This window comes from Salminus brasiliensis, chromosome 2 (assembly GCF_030463535.1).
Source record: "Salminus brasiliensis chromosome 2, fSalBra1.hap2, whole genome shotgun sequence".
Classification (NCBI taxonomy): domain Eukaryota; kingdom Metazoa; phylum Chordata; class Actinopteri; order Characiformes; family Bryconidae; genus Salminus; species Salminus brasiliensis.
In genome coordinates, this window is record NC_132879.1 from 5,908,433 (window position 1) to 5,931,148 (window position 22,716).

Below are 22,716 nucleotides of genomic sequence, written 5' to 3' on the forward strand. Positions count from 1 at the left end.
AAGTCAGCCTCGCTCTGCTGGTTCTGGGTTCAGGGTAGAGATGATGCTGGCTCCAGTATCCCAGCCAGACATGCCAACCTTCCCAGTTTCCCCTCAGGATTCTCTCGTATTTGACCCTTTTCTCCTGCTGTCCTCACGTATAATTTTCGGGGGGAAAAAAAGTTGCCGTTTGTTTACTGCATCCTCCTCCAGGACAGCAGGTGGCAGTACGTAGTACATTAGCTGTGATTGGGAATTTCGCCAGTAGAAGGCGAAAGCCTGTTTCAGTATTTGCAGTAAGTGTTATACGCCAAATGTTTGTGGACACCCCTTCTAATGAACGCAGTCAGCTACTTTAAGCTGCACCCATTGCTGACATAGATGTGCAAGTGCACACACAAAGCTTGTCTAGTCCCTGTAGAGATGTACTGCCAATAGAATAGGACCTTCTGGAGCAGATAAACAAACATAAGCCTGTTGGCACTAATGCAGCTGACTAATGCCAGGTATGGGATAGAGGGATTGTCTGATTATAGAAACTGATACTGAAAATCGATACCCGATCGGATCAGTATCGGCTGATACTCAGCATTAAGAGACTCGGATTGGATTGGATTGGATCAAAATTACCTAAAAATTGACTTTGAGGACTCTTTCGATGTATTTAGCATTAGCATTAGCTACTGTAGCAGACAGGAAACCAGCACATCACTCATCACACCTCACCACATTTCACCTGTAGAAGGAAGCAGGTCTTCAGAGGCGACTACAGACCAGCCTTGACCTCAGAATACCAGAATACCGTCACGTCACCTGTCAGTGCTGTCTGATACTCAGCATTAAGAGACTCGGATCAGATCAGAGGGGCACAGTAACCTGATCAGGACGTCCCTACTTGGGATGGTCTCCTGGGGGTGACATTAGGTAGCACTGTGCGTACCCTCGCAGCTGGGGACGCTGGAAAATGTCCCTTATTTTCGGATCCCGGTGTTAGCTGACAGCTATGATCCCGGCATTATCTGATGTTGGCTGCAGATCACCTGACTTTGCCCTTATTAAGGTAGAATTTCATTATAAACAAACCTTACACAATCGCTCCGTGAGTCACGAGCTCCTTTGTGCATTCTTACACTGATCGTGTGAAGAGTGCTTCGGGCTACAGTGACTAATCTTGATCTGCATGTGGTGCAGCTTCAGATATAGAAACACGGTGGGCGGCCGGTTTATTGCAATATTTGCCGCGCTCGGAGACAAGCGTGTAGCCTCTAACAGGAGAATTGGTCCATATCGGAGTGTTCATAGAAAGAATGGCTGTCACAGAACCATAATATTGGGTATTATTAGTTGATAATTCTTCCTTTATTCTCCTTGTCACTCCACACTGTGGGCATGCAGCTCACACGGCTCTTTCTGCTCACATTCACAGCCTTCGCTTTACCAAGCTCTGCTCTGTTAACGCTCGAGGGTCTTGTCCCAGAGGTTCCTACAGCTGTACTGTGCACTCGTGTGTATAGAAAAACTAAGCCTGAAAGGTGTCTTTATTCAGTGCCATGAAAGAAGAACCACTTCCAGGGTTCCCTACACTGGTTCCCTTCCCAGAGGAAGTTTTTAATGCTGATGTTTAAAGAACCTCAATATACTGGAAGAAACTTTTTTTTACAATAAGTTACGTAAGAAAGGTTCTTCACATTTACAAATCTCTTTTTCAGAGAACTTTTGGTACTGTTAAAAAAAACCCTCCAAATTATATGACCGTTCTAGGAGGAGGAACCCTTAAATTGTTATAGAACCCTTGATAGAAACCTTAAACTGCTTTAAAAAGGCTCTTTACACGCACCAACCTCTTTTCCAAGCATGGTTCTATGGAAGCAAAAATAGTTCTTCTATGCCTTTTAACTTTTAAAGAACCTCTAAGTTCTACCTAAATTGTGGACGTTCTATTACAAGGTTCTTCACTCACAAATCTCGTTTTCAAGCATAGTACATTAGGAACTATAGTGGTTCTTCTATGGCATCACTCGCAAAATCTTTTTTGACTTTTAAATATCCTCCACATAATGTGAAGGTTCTAAGAAGAACCCTTGAATTGATGTGGAACCATTACATTATGTAAAGGTTCTTTAAATCTTCTTAAAATGTTCTTCACTCACAGATCTCTTTTATTACTCAGTAATAAATAGTGTGAACGTTCTAGGAAATAAAATTCAATGTAAAATTGTTACCTTAGGTCAAGGTTCTTCACTTACAAAGCTCTTTTCCAAACATGGTTCTTTTGGAGCAAAAAATGGTTGAAGGTGTGCTTCAGAGAACGTTTTACATTTTAAAGAACCTCAGTATATTAAGTGAAGAACCCTTAAATTGATGTAGAATCATTGCATTATGTGAAGGTACTTTCAATATTCTAATAATGTTCTTCACTCACAGATCTCATTCTCAAACTTTGGTAGAACCCTTGGTTCTCTGGGGGGAGGTTTTCTATGGCATCATTCAGAGAACCTAAAGACCTCTTAAACTAAAAAACCTTAAAATAATGTGAAGGTTCTAGGTAAAACATTTACATGATGTCAGGGTTCTTCTTTTCCAAGCTTGGTTCTTTTGGAACAAAAGTGGTTCTTTTATAGTGTGCTTTAGAGAACATTTAAAAATGTTATATAACCTGCAAATATTAATTAAAGAACCCTTAAACTGTATGTAGAACCATTATGTGAAGGTTCTTTACATCTTTAAAAAGGACTTTTTATTTACAGATCTCTGTCTGGTTCTCAAACTTGGTTCTCGGGGGGGTCCTATGGCATCATTCAGAGAACCTAAATACCTCTTAAACTAAAAAAATTAAATTAATGTAAAAGTTACATTATCTCAAGGTTCTAGACTTCAAGGTTCTAGACTTCTAGACAGATCTGTTTTCCAGACATTTTTTTTTACAACAAAAGATGATTATTCTATGGTGTGCTTCTGAGAACCATTTTACATTTAAGTGAGCCCAAATATATGAATTAAAGAACCCTTAAATCGATGTAGAACTTTATGGAAAGGTTCTGTAAATCTAATCTTTTTCTTTAATCACAGATCTCTTTCTCAAACTTTGGGGTAAAAAGGTTTTCTATGGCATCACTCAGAGAACTATTAAATAACCTGCAGACAATATGAAAGTTCCTTAGACAGAACCCTTAACTGGATCTGGGACCATTACATTTCGTGAAGGTTGTTTAGTCTTCCAAGTCTTCTTCCCTGGACAGTAGAGACAGTTACTCCAACAAAAGCAGCAGACACTCTTTTTCCTTAATCCCCTCGATTTCAGAAGGAACTATCAATGAAGAGCAGGTGTCCCAATACTTTTGTCCATGTAGTAGATGTTCCCATGAAGCAGTCACTGCTCTCAGTAAGTCTTATGTTTGCTAAACACAACACTTTTCAGTGGTCATTGTGTGGGAGATGGTGTAACCGGCTTCGGGGGAGGCCAGTTAGGCGCTAATACTGTAGTATATGTCAATAGAAAGGTTCCATGCATTTTTTATTAACCCCTGAAGGGGAAATGAGTGAAACACGAGTTCCAGCAGCTTCCATACAGATGCACAATGATGTTAGTGAAATGTAAGATAAGAGTATATCACAGGACAGCTGTTAACTGTTAACTCTGAAAGAGTCTGTTAAGCAAAATACACCAAACGCAGCCCATTGTTTGGTTCGTCAGTCAGCGTGACTTATCATATCATCCAGATGCCAGATGACAATCATTCCATCCTAAAAACGCCCTGCTTCTGGTTAGCCGCATTGTTGGCTCCTGCAAAACAGTGGAGAACATGAATTATTAATATCTGAGCTGTGCCCAACAGCGCTCCAGCAGAGGCTTCCTCTTTACTTCCTCTGGCCAGACCTGACTTCAGCTCAGCAGCATGTGCAGTTTCCCTTAAAAACTTTGGGGACAACTGTCCCTCCTAACCAGGGGCCTCATCTTACACCCAGTGCAAGGTGCATGGCGATGCTCGTCGCTATCCTATACCCTGAAACCGGTTAGAGCGCCCGGCTATCGATAACAGGGTTGTGGGTTCGATTCCCGTGCTCGGCAAGCTGCCACTGTTGGGCCCTTGAGCAAGGCCCTTTACCCTCTCTGCTCCCCGGGTGCTGGAGTTGGCTGCCCACTGCTCTGGATATGTGTGTACTCACTGCCCCTAGTTCACTAGTGTGTGTGTGTTCACTACCACAGATGGGTTAAATACGGAGGACACATTTCGCTGTACAGTGACAAATATGCCCCAAAAAAACACACTCATGCTTCATTAAGAGACTTAGTACATGACTTTTGCTCATTTCGAGCTGCACAAGATGTACTTTCCCCTCCTTACGACAGCAAAGACGCCGAAAGATGCAGAAAGCTTGCTGAAATACAGCCCTGGTTGCTAAAAGCACTTTTGGACCATAAATGACCATAAATATTAATATTAATATAATATTAAAAATGAATAAATAATTAACAATACACAATTTACAACAGTTTAGAGAACGTTGATGACGCTTGGATGAAGAGTGTTGGACAGTAAACCCAGAACATTAGCACAGGAACTTGTCCTGTATTTGTATTTGGGTGAGAAGTAATAGTGAGAAAATTGCTACTTTAAATGAAAGCAAAGCGTCCCTAAAAACTTTCGGTGGGCATCGTATGCTCTGTCCAACTTCCTGGCCTCACTAACACACTTGTCAAATGCAATCAAATCCTCACAGCAAAGATTCTCCAAAATCTAGTAGAAAGACTTTGAGACTCTGTGATTTGTGGGTTAATCAGAAAGCTTTTAGCCTGAGTTGCTCTCTGTGTGCTCCTCCTGCCCCAGATCAGATGAGTAGGAACTGCCTAATGCACAAGCTCTGACCATCATTTACAGCAGGATGCAGTAGGACAGATGTTTGGTCATTGGTTTCAGTGTGGAGGATTTAGACAGCTGTTTCTTTAGAGGTGGCCACAGCGAGTAGATGTTAGTTCTAGGGGTCAAAGAGGATGTTTTTTCACAAATGTCAAACAAGGATTCTGTAAATGTTCATGTTGATGAAACTCGATAGTGCAGAAGTGCAGCGACTACGGAAAGCGGCCCATCTGTCCACTGAATATGGACAGATGGATAAGTGCTAATCAATGCAACTGAACTGTAAGTTGAATGTAAATGAATATCTGTTGAATGTAACCCTGCACCTAAACCTAACCCTAATCCTAACCTTACCCTTGAATCAACCCTAAATCTAACCCTAATATGTAGGATTAGGGTTAGGTATTGGGACACCTGCTCATTCACTGTTTCTTCTAAACTCAAGGGTATAAATGATCCTGCTTTTACTGAAGTAACTGTCTCTACTGTCCAGGGAAGAAGTCTTCCTGCTAGATTTTGGAGGATCTTTGCTGTGAGGATTTGATTGCATTTGACAAGTGTGTTAGTGAGGTCAGGAAGTTGGCTTTATACCCCTCTACCAGCCCACACCTGGCATTAGGCAGCATGGTGCCAATAGGTTTATGCTTATCTGTTGCAGAGAGTCCTATTCTATTGGCAGTACTTCTCTACAGGGACTGGACAAGCTGTGTAAGTGTGTGTGTTTTTGTGCATTTGCACATCTGCCTGAGCAAGGGGTGCAGATTAAAGTAAAGCTGGATGCATTCATTAGAAGGGGTGTCCACAAACATTTTGACATATAGTGTGTCAGTGGTTTGTTCCTTAGCCATGCCACAGCCACCCCAATTAGTGCTCTCCTCCAAGCATGTTGAGCTGTCCAGTGCTGAAAAGAGTTCGGGGCTAGGTGTTGTTACTTTGCAACTATGAAACCCAAGTGCCTGAACAGAGCATTGGTGTCTGATAAGTACTTGGAATTGTCAGAATCCCCGAGTTTAGGTATTGGATTCAGTGTAGAGAGAGAAAAATGAGCTCAGTGCAGCTTCGCCAGCTACCCAAACCTAGAGCTCGCCTCTCGGACACGTTCCTGTATCAGTGTGTGTGTATATCAGAGTGGAGGGCAGGAGGGCAGCTCACTTCATGAACGACTTTCCCTTCACAAATACCCTCAAAAAGAGCAGCAACGTCTTGGATAGCTGTGCAGGCAGTGGCGGTTTCCGAGCCGGCTATTTTTGGAATCGCCCCGAACCGGGCGCTCGCTCTCTCGGCCAATCAGAAATCTGCTGAATGGTTTTAGACGTTTGGGGTAGCAGTGGAGCATCAGCAGTCTGCCTTCGGGCTCATACCCAGGCTAAACTCTTTGTGGCATGGCTTGTACTCCTTTGCCTCTTCCCTCAGTGCCGAGCGCTTGTCTTTTGTTGGATAGAATGCCTCAAAGTGCTGCTCTTCTATTTTCTGTCCACTCTGTTTTTTCTCCTCTTTTCTTCCAGGCCATTTGTCTCGCTGTCTGTTTTTCTGCCTCTCTGGCTTATTCATGTATTCCAGTAGCCTTGCATGAATATCTGTGTAAGTGTCCAGCTTTCGTTTGGTCTCTTCATTTTTCCCCGGCTATGATCTCTTCAGTTGTAGTTGAGGTCAGAACCCAGTCAGAACAGAGGTCTTCAAATGCTTGAACCCAGTTTCCAGTGCAGATATGTTCGTGCTGGAAGTGAAGGGAACTGTTAATGTAATTGGTTGGCCATGCTATCTCACACCTACCAAGGAATGTAGTCAAATCCAGTCAAGGATTAGAAACTGGATTCAAGGTCCAGATTTGAAATCTGTTAACTGGAATATAACACTTATATACTGTGAGGAAAATAAGTATTTGAACACCCTGCGACACCCTGCAAGTTCTCCCACTTAGAAATCATGGAGGGGTCTGAAATGTTCATCTTAGGTGCATGTCCACTGTAAGAGACATAGTCTAAAAAATCACAATGTATGATTTTTTAAATAATTTTAATAATTTATTTGTGTGTTACTGCTGCAAATAAGTTTTTGAACGCCTGTGAAAATCAATGTTAATATTTGGTACAGTAGCCTTTGTTTGCAATTACAGAGGTCAAATGTTTCCTGTAGTTTTTCACCAGGTTTGGCCCATTCCTCCACACAGATCTTCTCCAGATCAGCCAGGTTTCTGGGCTGTCGCTGAGAAACACAGAGTTTGAGAGATTTTCAAAAATTTTCTATAGGGTTTAGGTCTGGAGACTGGCTAGGCCACTCCAGTGGCTTCTTACAGAGCCACTCCATGGTTATCCTGGCTGTGTGCTTTGGGGCATTGTCATGTTGAAAGACCCAGCCATGACCCGTCTTCAGTGCTCTAACTGAGGGAAGGAGGTTGTTCCCCCAAATCTCGCAATACATGGCCCCGGTCATCCTCTCCTTAATACAGTGCAGTTGTCCTGTCCCATGTGCAGAAAAACACCCCCAAAGCATGATGCTTCCACCCCCATGCTTCACAGTAGGGATGGTGTTTTTGGGATGGTACTCATCATTCTTCGTCCTCCAAACACAGCGAGTGGAATTAAGACCAAAAAGTTCTATTTTGGTCTCATCTGACCACAGAACTTTCTCCCATGACTCCTCTGGATCATCCAAATGGTCATGGGCAAACTTAAGATGGGCCTGGACATGTGCTGATTTAAGCAGGGGAACCTTCCGCGCCATGCATGACTTTAAACTATGACGTCTTAGTGTATTACCCACAGTAACCTTGGAAACAGTGGTGCCAGCTCTCTTCAGGTCATTGACCAGCTCCTCCCGTGTAGTTCAGGGCTGATTCCTCACCTTTCTTAGGATCATTGATACGCCACAAGGTGAGATCTTGCATGGAGCCCCAGTCCGAGGGAGATTGACAGTCATGTTTAGCTTCTTCCATTTTCTAATAATTGCTCCAACAGTTGATCTTTTTTCACCAAGCTGCTTGGCAATTGCCCCGTAGCCCTTTCCAGCCTTGTGGAGGTCTACAATTTTGTCTCTGGTGTCTTTGGACAGCTCTTTGGTCTTAGCCATGTTAGTAGTTGGAGTCTTACTGATTGTGTGGGGTGGACAGGTGTCTGTATGCAGCTAACGACTTCAAACAGGTGCTTCTAATTTAGAATAATAAGTGGAGTGGAGGTGGACTTTTTAGAGGCGGACTAACAGGTCTTCGAGGGCCAGATTTTTTGCTGATTGGCAGGTGTTCAAATACTTATTTGCAGCAGTAACACACAAATAAATTATTAAAAAATCATACATTGTGATTTTTTTTAAGATCATGTTTCTCACAGTGGACATGCACCTAAGATTTCTAAGTGGGAGAACTTGCAAAGTCGCAGGGTGTTCAAATACTTATTTTCCTCACTGTATATATATATAGTACACTGGTGCACTGGTTCACTGCAATGGTATATTACATTAATAATAATGAATATATATAATATATATATATGTGTGTATATATATATATAAAAGAGAAGATTATATATATATATATATATATATCTTTAATGGAAGAAAAACAAGAATTAGGTGCACAACTTTAATGTTTTTTTTTAATTTTCTGAAATCAATAGAGGGTCAATATTATACATATACAGATATATAATATAATATAATATACCTAATATACTGTTCAGTTGGCGCAATGCACCAGAGATTGTTGGAACGTTCAGCACCACTAATTGAATAATATAAGTGGGTGTATGAATAAGTTTGACCCTGTGTTGAGTTTAGATAACCTAAAAAAGAAACTGGCCTTTGTTCTATTAAAGATGTTTGTTGGAACATATTTTGCCTCAGTTCAGAGAAGTAATTGAAAGCCCTATTTTGCCATGACATTTATGTGCATGATGATAATATATATATATATATTGTGATTGTTTTTAGACAAGCTATATATGCAGTATATGCAATATATGGAGTATATGCAGAATATAAATACAGAATATATGAAATACAAAGCAAAAATACCAAATACAATTACATATATAAATGTCATTTATTGTATGTGATACTGTGTAAAATAATTATTGAATACATATACTAAATATTGGAGAACTATTGAATATTTTGTGAATACAGGAAGAAATATATATATATATTCTGTATATATATATATATATATATATATATATATATATATATATATATATATTCTGTATTCAAAATACAGAATGCATATAAAATAAAAACAAGATATATACCAAATATAAAAACACAATATACATCAAATTTAAATACAGAATATATACAAAATACAAATATATAGGAAATAAAAATAACATACATACACAACTACAAAATATATACAAAACTAAAAATTCTGAATATTTACAGAATTAAAAATACAAAAACATAAACTAATAAAATAAATATAAAATAATAATGCACAATATATTTATATTAACTTGCACTATTACACTATTACACGGTTTGAAATCATGCAAATATGGAAATGATCAAGTACACAGATGTTTACCGTACAGGGCATTAGATATGAATTTCAAATGATGTGTGACAAGGTGAGTGGGAGAAAAGTCGTGGGTGCAGTGTGACTGAGCTGTTAGTTCCAGTTCCAGTAAGTAAAGCGAAGTGCAGGGTGCAGAGTGAGTTTGTATGAGGTGAAGGATTTTTAAATCTACAGTAGAAAAGTTTTTAATGATATATTTAATAACACAAATGATCAATATAGATGATTCCAAGCATTTATACAGCAGTGTACATGTGTCCATGTTTATTATTAGCTGTGGTCATACAGTTTGAGAAACCACTCATGCAGGTCTATTATTATAGAAGTGAACAGTCCCATATGGTGTGAGGCATGCATGGTGCCAGTTAGCACGATGCTAATTGGTGGACTGTGAGCTTCTATTAAATAAACTGGTGTTTGCCTGCGCACACAGCCTCACTCAAACAGGCATGAAAGCATTTCCTCCCTTTATTCATGGATCACCGGTCATTTGCATGACTCCATGCTCATATGTCACAGGTCAGGTTCTGTGGGCTCGTTCTCATTTTCATACTCATATTCATTATGCTAATGGCTGTGGTCTCAAACACTGATTAGGGTGAAGTGTGGCGAATCGACCTCGGTGGCCAGAGCGAAGCTGGCGAGAAGGCCCAGTTTGTCTGCTGGGATTGTGGCAGTTGGCTTTATTTAGCTGTTTTGAGGCGAAACTGTTCTGCACCCAGACTAGCGTTGCATAACAGAGAAGATAGGAAAGGAATGAAGTGAGATAGAGAGCAAGTGGGGATCTGTCACAGAGAAACAGAGGTGAAAGGAGAACAAATGCTTCTGACAGATGAAAGCAGGGAGAGAGACACAGAGTGGTTCCTGTACTTCAAAAGGAGCACAGAGATCGTAGACTGGTGCGATCAATTCCTTAGCTGACCCACAGGGCTGTTTTTCTGCTGGACGTTAGCTAAACAACCCCCCGCCAACCAACCCCATTGGGGTTGCCTGGTTTCATGGAGGTAGATTTGGCCTAGTCTAGGTAGTAGTATACACAGATTAGCCATAACATTAGTACCACCGACAGGTGAAGTGAACAGCATCGATTACCTTCATCTACAGTGGCATCTCTCAAGGTCTTGGATCTACACCTTAGGCAGGAGGTGAACAATCAGGTCAGATGATGAAGGTGTTAAAATCAGGGGAAATGGGCCAAACTGGGCGCACAACATCTCCAGAACATTAGGCTGGTATGCAGTGGTCAGTACCTACCAAGAGAACCATGTTTGTAACAGAGTGTGAAGAACCTCAAAACTGGTCGACCAGCATGACCAGCAGGACCAAACTGGTCGACCAGCAGGACCAAACTGGTTGACCAACATGACCAACAGGACCAAGCTGGTCGACCAGCATGACCAACAAGACCAAGCTTGTCGACCACCAAGCATGACCAAAACCAAACACAACATGCATTATGCTGGTCAGGATCTGGTTAATCATTAGGATTTGTTTTTTGCCTGAATGACCAGCCTTCAACCACCTTGAGCTGGATTTCTCAGCAGGGAAATAAAAGCCTACTATTAGCAGATTGGCAGGAGATCACTGCAACAGATTAGTCGACCCATCGGTTTTACAGTTGAGTAGACAAGAACGGACCAGCCCCTCCGTACTTGATGCCAATAGTTAAAAGCCGATCTGCACCAAGAGCCCTTCCAGCTTCAAGTACGGCTCAGCTCGACCCGCCATCCCTCAAAATCCATGGAAGACGAGCGTCCAGGCTTTTTTTTCTGTCCTGCACCAAAGTGGTGGAACGAGCTTCCCCTGGGTGTCCGAACGGCAGAGTCCAACACTCGCTGTCCTCAAACCCAGACTGAAGACCCTCCTCTTCTGAGAGGACTTGGGTGATTAGTAGAGTACTATGGTCTCCATATTGACTTGTGTTTAGTAGAGTCTAAGCTTAGAGGTATCTTTGAATTATTAGTCTATTCAAACTAGCTGAGGTTTTTCTTGGGTAAATAGCAAAGCACTTTTGGAAGTCACTCTGGTAAATGTAACTGTAACCATCAGCATGAATTGTACTGATGTCGTCCAGCAGCCATACCGTCATGAGACTGGGCACTTGTGCTGAGTTTAGGCCTCAGTAATGCTGAGTCCTGTTGCCTCAGTCTCTTAGCATTAGCAGAGCTTTTCTGGCCAGCTGGGACTGGTGCAGCGACCGCCTGGCCAGCGTATCTCAGCATAATGTCTGTTCTTCTCCAGTTTCATCAGCTAATAACAGTGTAAAGCCACATGAAGTGAAGCTGCACGTCTTCTAACACGGAGTTCGTTGAGATCTGTAGAACTTTCTCGGAGGCCCAGGTTTCTTATTGTAGGACTAAGCCTGCGGGTATGTTCAGGATACATCTGTAATTTACAGCTTCCTACACATTATTATAACCTACACCGATCAGCCATAACATTAGCACCACTGACAGATGACGTGAGAAACAAAACCGACCTCTGTCAGGAGGTGGATAAGGAGATGTGTTAATAGCAGGAAAAATTGGCAAGCATGGACTCCACAAGACCTCTGAAGGTGTCCTGACACCAAGACTAGCGTTATCAGCAGGCCTGTCAGCAGGCCTCCATGGATCTCATCAATGAGCTTTAGGTCGCTGGTTGACCCTGGTCACTGGTTGACCCTGGTCGCTGGTTAACCGGTTGTCCTCCCTTGGAGTGCTTTTGGTAGGTGCTGACCACCAGTTTTTCACTTCACCTGGCAGTGGTACTAATGTTATGGCTGGCCGGTGTAGATCTAGCTGCAAGCTGAAGATACACACTTCTAACTGCAGGACAGATTAAGGAGGGAAGTGGAGTTCTGACTGAGAGTGTGAGTGTAGGACTGGACTGTTCCTTGCGGCTCTGCCGTTAGGGTCCCTAGTCATGTGCACTTCATGCCTTCAGGTATTTTCAGCTGCTTCTCGTTTTCGCCTCGTTTATAACGCCGTCTCTTCTCTTCCCTTCCTCCTGCAGTCTGCGTGCTGTACACCCAGGGCATCGGCAACAAGGAGTGGAGAGAGGTGAGTGAGGCGCTCCGCCAGGCGCCTGCCGACACACACCCACATGATTATGAATGCATGCAAATGCCAGGCTGGATTACTCGTCAGATAACAGTCTCAATAATTCATGAAGTCATTTCTCCCTCACTTTTCTCCTTCCTCGTTTTAGTAAATCAAAAAGATCAGCCTCTCCACACAGCCGTTAAGATGGTCCGTGTACGTGTGTTAACTTCAGCCGTCGCCTGGTCAGATGAGATAAGTGTGCCGAGGAACGTCAGCACGGCTCAAATCACCCAGGCTCTTTTATCCCCCCCCCTTCACGCGACATGTGTCACGGCTTATTAGTTGGATGAGATTATTAAGCTGCAGCGTTACAGATCTAGCTGATACACAACAGACCTGTAGGTCTCTAACCCAGCAGGACGACAGATAGGCTCCATCACCGGATGGGCGGCAAAAAGACGTAACTGGTTAAGGTTCTGTAAGAGTTCTGTATAGCAACAGCCTTTTATTCTCCATAAGAAAATTTAAAGCAGCAATATGCGAGAATTGGAGTGTAAGTCACTTATACTCCACTGTCGTAAATACAAAGCGTGCTTTTAGCGCCCCCTCATGGAAAGCTGTACAAGTGCATTTGTTGACAAGCTGAGAGATACAGAAGCCCATCACCGGATGGGCGGCAAAAAGACGTAACCGGTTAAGGTTCCGTAAAGGGTTCTGTAGAGCAACAGCCTTTTATTCTCCATAAGGAAAATTAAAGCAGCAATATGCGAGAATTGGAGTGTAATTCACTTTTACTCCACTGTCATAAATACAAAGCGTGCTTTGAGCGCCCCCTCATGGAAAGCTGTACAAGTGCATTTGTTGAGAAGCTGAGCTGAGACAGAAGCGGAATCTGAAGGTAAAGAAGCATGTGGACTGAGCTAATATGCAGCGTAACACAGTTCTGGAGAGAGGTCTTGTACAGCTCCACCAAAGTCCCGTAGTCCCAAAGTCCCAAACGCAGAACGGGTGGCTTAATTGGCAGTTTCACATTGGAATAAAAAATATACATAATATGACCTAGATGATCTAGATGTTATGGTAGTTTGTCCTTAAGATTTTCAGCAAAGTTGATGACTGCACATTTTCCACAGGCCCAACACTAATCTACTAATGCTACCTATACACTCTACATGGCCATTGTGCCTGTAGGCAGGAGACAGATGGTTGACAATAAAGCAAAAAAATGGTACAAATGAGGATTCCTTGAGCCCAGCCGGAGAGGCTGTTAGCCAGTGACCGAGTGTGTGAACTGTTTGTAGACGTGTTTTAGTACCTCGCTGCTTCGCAGCTGTCGAACAGTAATGAGCTCTAAGTCAGCCACGACTTACACAATGATGGCCAACACTGCAAGAAGGGCGGATTATACAATTAGTCACCATCCGCAAACTGGCAATATCAGTCTCAAATATATAATTACCTTGCTAATGAGGGACAAACACAGGCCAGTAAGCAGTCACACAAAACAGTTACAGCAGAGTTGCTCAAGAATTGATGAGCTGATATTCTGCCAGTGACGGAGACATGCTTATTTTAATGGTGTGAGAATATCCTATATCTTTGAAATGGCAGTTTTACAGGTTTTAAACCATATTTAACTTATTTAACATATTTACACATTTACACATCCTGATCCTGATATTTGATCAATACAGGGAGATGGGGGTGATATACCTATATAAACAACAAAATCAAATGAAATAAATAAAATGACATTTTCCAGTGAGAAAAATGAGAAAACACCCCATATTAATTACATTTACGGCATTTAGCTGACACCCTTAATCAAAGCGACTTCAGCGGTTATTTGTATTACAGAGGTGAGTCAGTGTAGTGTTAGGAGTCTTGCCCAGGGACTCTTATTGGTGTAGCACCGAATAGCTACCGAGACTGTTGTGCTACACCAACCACTACTACTTTTAAAGTCTATAATCAGAACCAGGAGCAGCATATCAGCTGCAGATGATCAGAACAAGGTTAGAGAGGATTCTGGAGGAGCTCAGACATTTTGGTTGTGTCCAAAACAAAAGGCAGCTTCTTCGAAGAGAGGCAGAACCTGAGGTTTGATCTGTAAGTACCCTTCTTTCTGTGAGATTTCTGTGAGCTGCTGTGTGAACCTCCGTGCTGCCCTTATTGTTGGGTGCACTGTGACAGTTGCTGAGCTAGAGCACATTGAGACACATCGAGGGAGCTTTAGTGATCAGATCACGTTCAGGTTTTTCTCCAAACTGATTGAATTCTTTCCGATTACAGATAGCATGCCCATGTGGGTATGCCCTGTTCCATACTGGCCACATACAGGCATGCCCACCAGGGTCAGTGATGGGACCAAACAGGGTTTAAAAAGGGCCCCACTCTTAAATAGTGCTGTAACAATGTCGCCCATTTGGGACGCCCAACTGGGTCCCAGTAACAACAGATGTACAAACCCACTCAGAGGCCAACCCAAGACCACCTGGAACCCACGTAGCCCACATCCCACCTATGTGAGCCCCTCATTATATGTACACTCTACTCGACAATCTGATGAAAATCCCTGTTCACATGCACGCTGCTAGTAATCCAATCCAATGACAACAAGCATCCCGTGAGAGTCCAGTCAGAGAAAGAGAGAGCAGCCGTATGTTAGCTACCTGAATGATGGAACTCAGGAAGGGGCCGGTGGAAGATTCTGGAGGAGCTCAGACATTTTGGTTGTGTCCAAAACAAAAGGCAGCTGCTGGAAGCCTTGCTCTTGAAGTTAGACCAAGACCAGAACCGGGACGTCTGGAACAGTGTGCTTTGACCAGACGGAATATTGAGAACCTGCCAAAACACCCCTGGAACAGCAAGGGTTAAGGGCCCTTGCTTAAGGGTCCAACAGTGGCAGTTTAGTGGACCTGAGTGCCAAAAACCCACCCATTGAAACCCCTCACACAAACACTCACCTGGAGCCGTGATTGGTCAGGATGTGCACAGCACACAGTAAATCAGGTTGTGATTGGTTATCATTGTTGCACTATACTGTGCAGCTCTGTTAGACTGACTGTGTCTCTGTTTCTCTCAGTTCGGCAGGACAGAGGTGATCGATAACACCCTGAACCCCGAGTTTGTGCGCAAGTTCATCCTAGACTACTTCTTCGAAGAGAGGCAGAACCTGAGGTTTGATCTGTAAGTACCCTTCTTTCTGTGAGATTTCTGTGAGCTGCTGTGTGAACCTCCGTGCTGCCCTTATTGTTGGGTGCACTGTGACAGTTGCTGAGCTAGAGCACATTGAGATACATTGAGTGAGTTTTAGTGATCAGATCACGTTCAGGTTTTTTTCTCCAATCTGATTGAATTTTTTTCCAATTACAGATTAAGACTGACCCAGATAACATGCCCATGTGGGTATGCCCTGTATGGGTAGCCCAACTGGGAACCAGACAGTTTTGTCCATGGGTTCCATACCGGCCCCATACAGGCATGCCCACCAGGGTCAGTAATGGGACCATAAGGGGTTAAAAATTGGCCCCACTCTTAAGGAGTGCTGTATCAATGTCGCCCATTTGGAACGCCCAACTGGGTCCCAGTAACAACAGATGTACAAACCCACTCATAGCCCAAGGCTACCTGGAACCCACGTAGCCCACATCCCACCCCTGTGAGCCCCTCATTATATGTACACTCTACTCAACAACCTGATGAAAATCCCTGTTCACATGCATGCTGCTAGTAATCCAATCCGAAATGACGTGCACCACTTACCATGACAACGAGCATCCCGTGAGAGTCCAGTCAGAGAAAGAGAGGAGCAGCCGTATGTTAGCTACCTGAATGATGGAACTCAGGAAGGGGCTGAAGGAAGAGGTCGTATCCAGCAGCGCTCCTGGGCACATGAGCTGGATACGAGTACACAGTAAACACTGGTAGGAGACAGTCGTACTGGAGGAATTCCCGCCCTGCAGAGCGTTCCATAAGAGCCCCCTATTCCAGTAATGATGTGTGTTGCTCTTGCCTTGTACAAGCTAGGCTCTTGTATAGTATTGAGATTTTCTGATTGGGAGCGTAATCGGATACAGGAGTTTACACAGCTGTTATTCATCTGTTTAACGGATTATTTAAAGGATTACCCACCTCGTTCAAATGGATAGAAGCTGTATTCGGACTAGTCCACTCAGATTGAGGTGTATGCATGGACGCACTCTATTCCGACTGAGCTATTAGTCCAATTATTAATACATTATCAGGCTGCGTGTAAACGTGGGTACTGTGATCGGATTGCGATTGGATTGTAAGATGTTTGTTGAGGCTGAGTCCCCTAGTAGTTTTGCCATGTTAGTGGACAAGACAATTTTATGATACTAAATAAATAAATAACTAAGGGCTTGTCTCAACACACCCTCCTCCAGCCCAATCTGACCTATGTTTTTTAACCTAGGAACACCCTGGCATATCTGACATGGCCTCCTGGCCCAATCAGCATTCACCACTGCACACTCAGCTTTTACCCCCTGTATGGAAACATAGAACATACATTGTTAAAAAAAACATCAAAGACCCCCAGTGAGCAGCCAACGGCGACAGTGGGAAGGAAAACTCCCTCAGAGCTGGAGGAAGAAACCTTGGGAGGAACAAAGACTCACAAGGGGGACCCGATCCGTCCTCCTCTGATCAGAACTATTTAAACATTATTGATAAAAATGACCAAATCAGATACAGCAGATAGTTAATAGTGGTGATATTAATAGTGCAGATAGTTACGAGTACATTTGGGTTTGAACATGGTCATTAAACAGGTAGCAGTGGTAGTCGGGTGTGCCGCTGGTCTGGTATGGGTGGTGGTCTGTGGGGGGCCTGATGCTGATTTAAAGGAGGCAACCATGGCCTAAAGGTTGGAAAAGCAGGCTCGGAAGGTTGCTTAAGCAAGGCACCTAACCCCCAATTCCTGCCCACCTCCCTGAGTATGTGTTCTCACTGCCCTCATCACTGATGTGGGTGCGTTCACTGCCACTAATGGGTTAAATGTGGAGGCTGACTTCCACTGCTCAGTCTAAATCCTGAAGGGTTCAGATGTGTCCAGGCTGAAACCCACCTGTTGACCCCCTGTTCTGTAAACGTGTGCTGTGTCACTGTCAGTTCACGCTCATTATTAAAGCTCTGCAGGCTGGCGAATGTTTGCTCATGTTGTCATTTGTCAGTCTGTGTGTGTGTGTGTGTGTGTGTGTGTATGCAAGTGACAGAATGGCAAAAGCACATGCAGAGCTATAAATAGCGTGTGGCGAGAGAACCCTAATGTGGCCCAGTCAGGCAGAGAGAGTGTAAATTGGGAGTGTGTGTGTGTGTGTGTATGTTTTTGTGTGCCTATGTGTGTGTGTGTGTGTGTGTCTTCCCTGAAGGCTCAGCCGAGTGTGTGGGTGGACAGCAAACCATACACCAATCTGCACTGATGGCTACACTGACTGTGTGATGCTAACGTCTCTCTCTCTCATTCTCTCCCTCTCTCTCTCTCTCTCTTTCTCTCTCTCTCTATGTCCAAATGTTTGTGGACACCCCTTCTAATGGATGCATATAGCTACTTTAAGTTGCATCCATTGCTGACACAGACGTTCAGGTGCACACACACACACACACACACAGCTTGTCTAGTCCCTGTAGAGAAGTACTGCCAATAGAATAAGACCCGTAGCAGATTGTCACCATGCCTAATGCCAGGTGTGGGCTAGAGGGGTATAAAGCCCCCCCAGCATTGAGCTGTGGAGCAGTGGAAGAGCTGTGTTTTCTGGAATGATGGATGGAGGAGCGCCATTCAATCGTTTTGATGAGTTGGGGAGTTGAGGATGATAAGGTGGGGTGGTGATTATCCAGTATTCTGAACTTACTGAGACCCTTGTTGCTGAATGCAATCAAATCCTCACAGCAATGCTGCTTCAAACTGTAGTAGAAAGCCTTGTTACCTGGACAGTAGAGATAGTTCCTCCAACAGAAATAGGATAATCTCTTTTTAATACAAAAATTTTGGTTTCAGAAGAAGCAATGAATAAGCAGGTGTCCCAATACTTTTGTCCATATATACACATTACATCAAACTCTTATATTCTTTGCAAATGAGGGAAATTAGTTTTCCCTGATATGAATTCTTCCAAGCTCCCAACATTGTTAGGCATAATTAAAGGAATACTCCAACACCGCACAACCTCCGTCTCCATCTGCTGCATCTGGAGACCAACTAAAGAACGGAGAACCCGTTAACTCACAGGACACACCTGTAATAGAAGCCAGGGGGCAGTTGCTGAAGAAGGTTTCCACACACAGTCCAGGAGCTGAGCTAAATGTAGGGATGGGCTCTGACTCCTCCGTCAGAGTGTGTTCTCTAAGGCTGGAACACAAGCCTCCTTCTCAGCTCCAGCTGGAACGTGTGGGGTGGAATTTTCCTGTAAGCGCTTGTGTAAGCAGGCGCGGAGGGGACGGTGGGGGTGTCGGGGTTAGCAGGATGTTTATAGACTACCTGTTGGTTTGTGTAAATGTCAGCTCGTCTACAGCCCTGTTCTAGCCTTCATTTCTCAGCGGCGATGTTGGCGGGACCTGTTGCACCACTGATCTATAATCAGCCCCTTTGTAAGGGGTAGGGGAGGGCGGAGGGTGGTGCACTTTGAATACGACTGTGGAGGGACAGTTAGGGGTATATAGTGTGTAAGAATCTTGATGAGCACATATTGTACACTCCTAAAATGAAATATGAGTGTGGATCACCGCTTAAAGAACCCTTTGTAGCACGTAGGGTTTGGCGGTGTCCATTTTTTTTCATACCACCGGGCTCCGAGTGGTCCAGCGGACTAAGGCTCTGTCACTGTGACCAGAGGACCACTGGTTCCAATCCCGGTCATGCTGCTAGCCTTCGGCAGCTGAGGCCCAGAGAGAGCACAATTGGCCTTGCTCTTTCCAGGGTGGGTAGATGGTGCTATCTCCCCACATCGCTGCGCTGCGGTGCTGGCTGTCACTGGCGTCTGCGGGCTGGTGCGCTGGAGCCGGGTATGCGGTGCTTGCCTTCAGGCGCGTTGGTTGCCTGGTGATGTTACATCTGCGGCAGTTCGTTGGAGGGTGCGTGTGCTAGTCTGCCATCACTGGTGGTTCTGGTAGGGGGGGTGGAGTACTTTGGCGGTCCAAATTGGGGAGGAAATTGGCGAAAAATCGGATCAAATTAAAAATAAAAAAATACATATTAATAATATTGTGGTATATGATATCATCAGGAGTGGCAGGGTGGGCAGGGGGCTACCCTTTAATCTCAACCAGCCAAATTTGAAAACTGAAAAATTCAGTTTGCGTTAAACCGACAATCTGACATGTCATGACATAAGATGGGAACTATCGGCCAGAATATCGGAAACACTTATTTTCTTATTCACTCCTTTATTGCTTATTTCTTTTCTGTTGTTCCCTTTTAAAAGGAACAGTAAGAAATAACTGAATGTGACCAATTCAGTCTCAGTTCAGGGCAGGGAAAGGGAGCGAGCGAGAGGAAAAAGGGGCCGGGGGTGGGACGGCGTAAGGTTTCCGTCTGCAAATTTGGCGAAGCTCTTGCAGTTAGTGCCTCTGCCCTTGATTGACCACATACACTGACGTACACTGTACCCGACTGTACTCGACGGTACTCGTCTTGGACCTGTACCTGTGTCGGGAGCATTGCTAGTGCTGGGAAAAGCTGTAGCAGCCTTTTCTGAGAGTGCAGTTAGTCACACCCTGGCCACTGCCCTCCGTCACACACTCGCTGTCTTTGTCCCAACTGCATACACCTATCCCACCCTGCTGGAATGTGTATGTGAGTGTGAAAGTGTGTGTGTGTGTGTGAATGGCTCCCTGTTTCTCTGTGTAAATACATGCTTTCATGTCTCACTGAGGTAATGCACTATTTATTGAAGTGTGTGTGTGTGTGTGTGTGTGTGTGTGTGTGTGTGTGTGTGCAGTGGGACAGAACATCACAGAGGCTTTTGGGGACTCCTTACGGCTCCTTATGTAACTAATTTGTTTGTGGGCCTCATTACTGCATAGCATTTAGAGTCGTGCACTGGCAGAGACGGACCCAGGCTGACATTTAGCGGCGGTGGGCCGATGGAGTGTGTGTGCCGGAGCCCTGCGTGCATTTATGGCTTTCGTTTTCGGTGGAACTGTGAAATAGACAACCCTGGGTTATTGATTTTATGCTAATTCGGGCTCCTGCCGCGCTGCGTTCCAGCTTGATTTTATGGGAACGAGTCACAAGATTGAGAGAAGAACCAATAAGTGCCCATAATTTAGCCTTCAGTAATGCTAATTCAGTTCCTCAATGCTAATAAAATGCTAATGCAACTTTCCGTGGTAATTGTTTTTGGCTCTCGTCGCCCCGGCCTACTGAACTTCCACATAGCATAATCCTTGTGCTGTGGTTGTGTATTGCAAAGCTATAAATTCACAAATAAACAAACAAATAAATAAATAAATATTACATGATTTACAGTATTAGTCCATTCTGGTATTCTTCTGCTTATTTTATTTTATTTGTTGACGCCTTACTCGTCCCATTTTTGAGATAACAGCACAATTTGTTCTGCCCGATTGTGCGATTCAAACCAGCTGGGATTTCATAGCAACTGCCTTGCAACACCCTAGCGACTAGGGATGCACCAATCTGATATTAGGATCGAATATCGGTCCCGATATTTACAAAATTAGCTGAATTGGGTATCAGATCTATGGAACCAAACCTTTCATTTTAATTTGTTGGTGTGAGACTGCACTAAATATGTGCAAATAAATAAATGACAAATGGCAATTTAGTACCTTTATATCTGTGTGAATTTGTTTTTATTATATAAAGTAATGTTTAAGTCAATCCTGATGCCTTAAGCCTCTCCCACATGGTGAGGTAAACGGTTTCTTAATTCAGCAATGGTATCGGACTGGTATCGGGTATCGACCGATATGCAAAGTTTATGTATCGGTATCAGTATCGGAACTGAAAAAGCCGGATCGGTGCATCTCTACTAGCGACCACAAAGCAACACCATAGAAACCACCAGAAATACCTTAGCAAACACCTGAAATAGCAGCAATATATCAACCACCTGAAACACATTAGCAACCAATTTGCCACACTATAGGTGAAAATAGCGAGGAGGAACATGCCTGAAGCCCCTCCTCCCAATCTAACATCCAATAAATACCATCTCTACCTTGTTTAAATGTCTTTGACAAGGTCCAAACACCCATTTGGAAACCCATTTAGCAGCACCATAGCAACCACCTTGCAACACTACAGCAACCACATAAGAACCACTTAGCAACACTATAGCAGCCACAAAATAACTCCATAGCAACCACCTAATATACCATAGCAAGTGCTTGGCAGACCCTAGCTATCACTAAGCAAAGCCATTGCAACCCCTAAGCAACACCATTGTAACCCCCTTGCAATACTATAGCAACCTCCTAATAAGACAATAGCAACTGCCTAGCAACCACTTAACAATACATTAGTAACCACGTAACTCCAGAACAACCACCTGGTATACCATAGCAAGTACCTATCAAAGCCCTAGCACTGACTAAGTAAAATCATTGCAACCACCTGGAACACCCTAGCAACCATGTAGCAAGACCATAGCAACCACTAAGCAACACCATTGTAACCACCTTGCAACACTGTAGCAACCGTTTTGCAACACTATAGCAACCACCTTAGTAACCACCAAACAATGCCATAGCAACCACCTGGTATACCATAGCAACTGCCTATCAATCACCAACCAAAACCATAGCAACCACTTCACAACACATAAGTAACAACTCCTTAGCAACCACCAGTTATACCACAGCAACTGCCTATCGGTCTTCTCCTTCAGAAAAGATGCTGAAGCCATGGCAATCCTGCAAGCGTACACGCCCAGGCACTCTCATCCACAGGGCCCGAGAGCGAGCGGAAATGGCTGAGACTGAATGAAAATGACTGTGTGTCTCAATCCAAGACATGTGTGTGTGAGTGTGTGTGTGTGTGTGTGTGTGTGCAGATGAAAGAGAACAGTGGGCTTTTATCTCGGAGCCACCGATGTGGAGCGCCCCAATAATGACAATGAGATCCCATCTCAGCGTTTACAAAACAAGCGTGGCATCCAAACACACTTCCTTTACAGCCTTTAATCATCGGATATTATTTCTCAGGCCTGATACAGTCACGTCAAGCCTTCACAGCCTTTTCATCAGGAGCAAAGGACAGAGTTCTGGAGAGTGACAGTAGTTTCCGACGAAATCTCGAGCTACAAGCGGTCACTGACAGATGACAGGACGCTGAAGTTCATGCTGGATTATGGTACTA

General features: G+C 43.8%; 1 protein-coding gene across 2 annotated transcripts in view; it reads left to right on the forward strand.

Moving 5' to 3' along the window:
* LOC140550301 (copine-8) overlaps positions 1 to 22,716 on the forward strand; it is a 168,308-nt gene that overhangs the window by 47,155 nt on the left and 98,437 nt on the right. For both annotated transcript variants that reach the window (XM_072674217.1, XM_072674218.1), the window contains exons 3-4: positions 12,340 to 12,386; positions 15,454 to 15,557. In XM_072674217.1, coding sequence (XP_072530318.1) covers positions 12,340 to 12,386; positions 15,454 to 15,557 — 151 coding nt within the window. The remainder of the gene's footprint in view (positions 1 to 12,339; positions 12,387 to 15,453; positions 15,558 to 22,716) is intronic.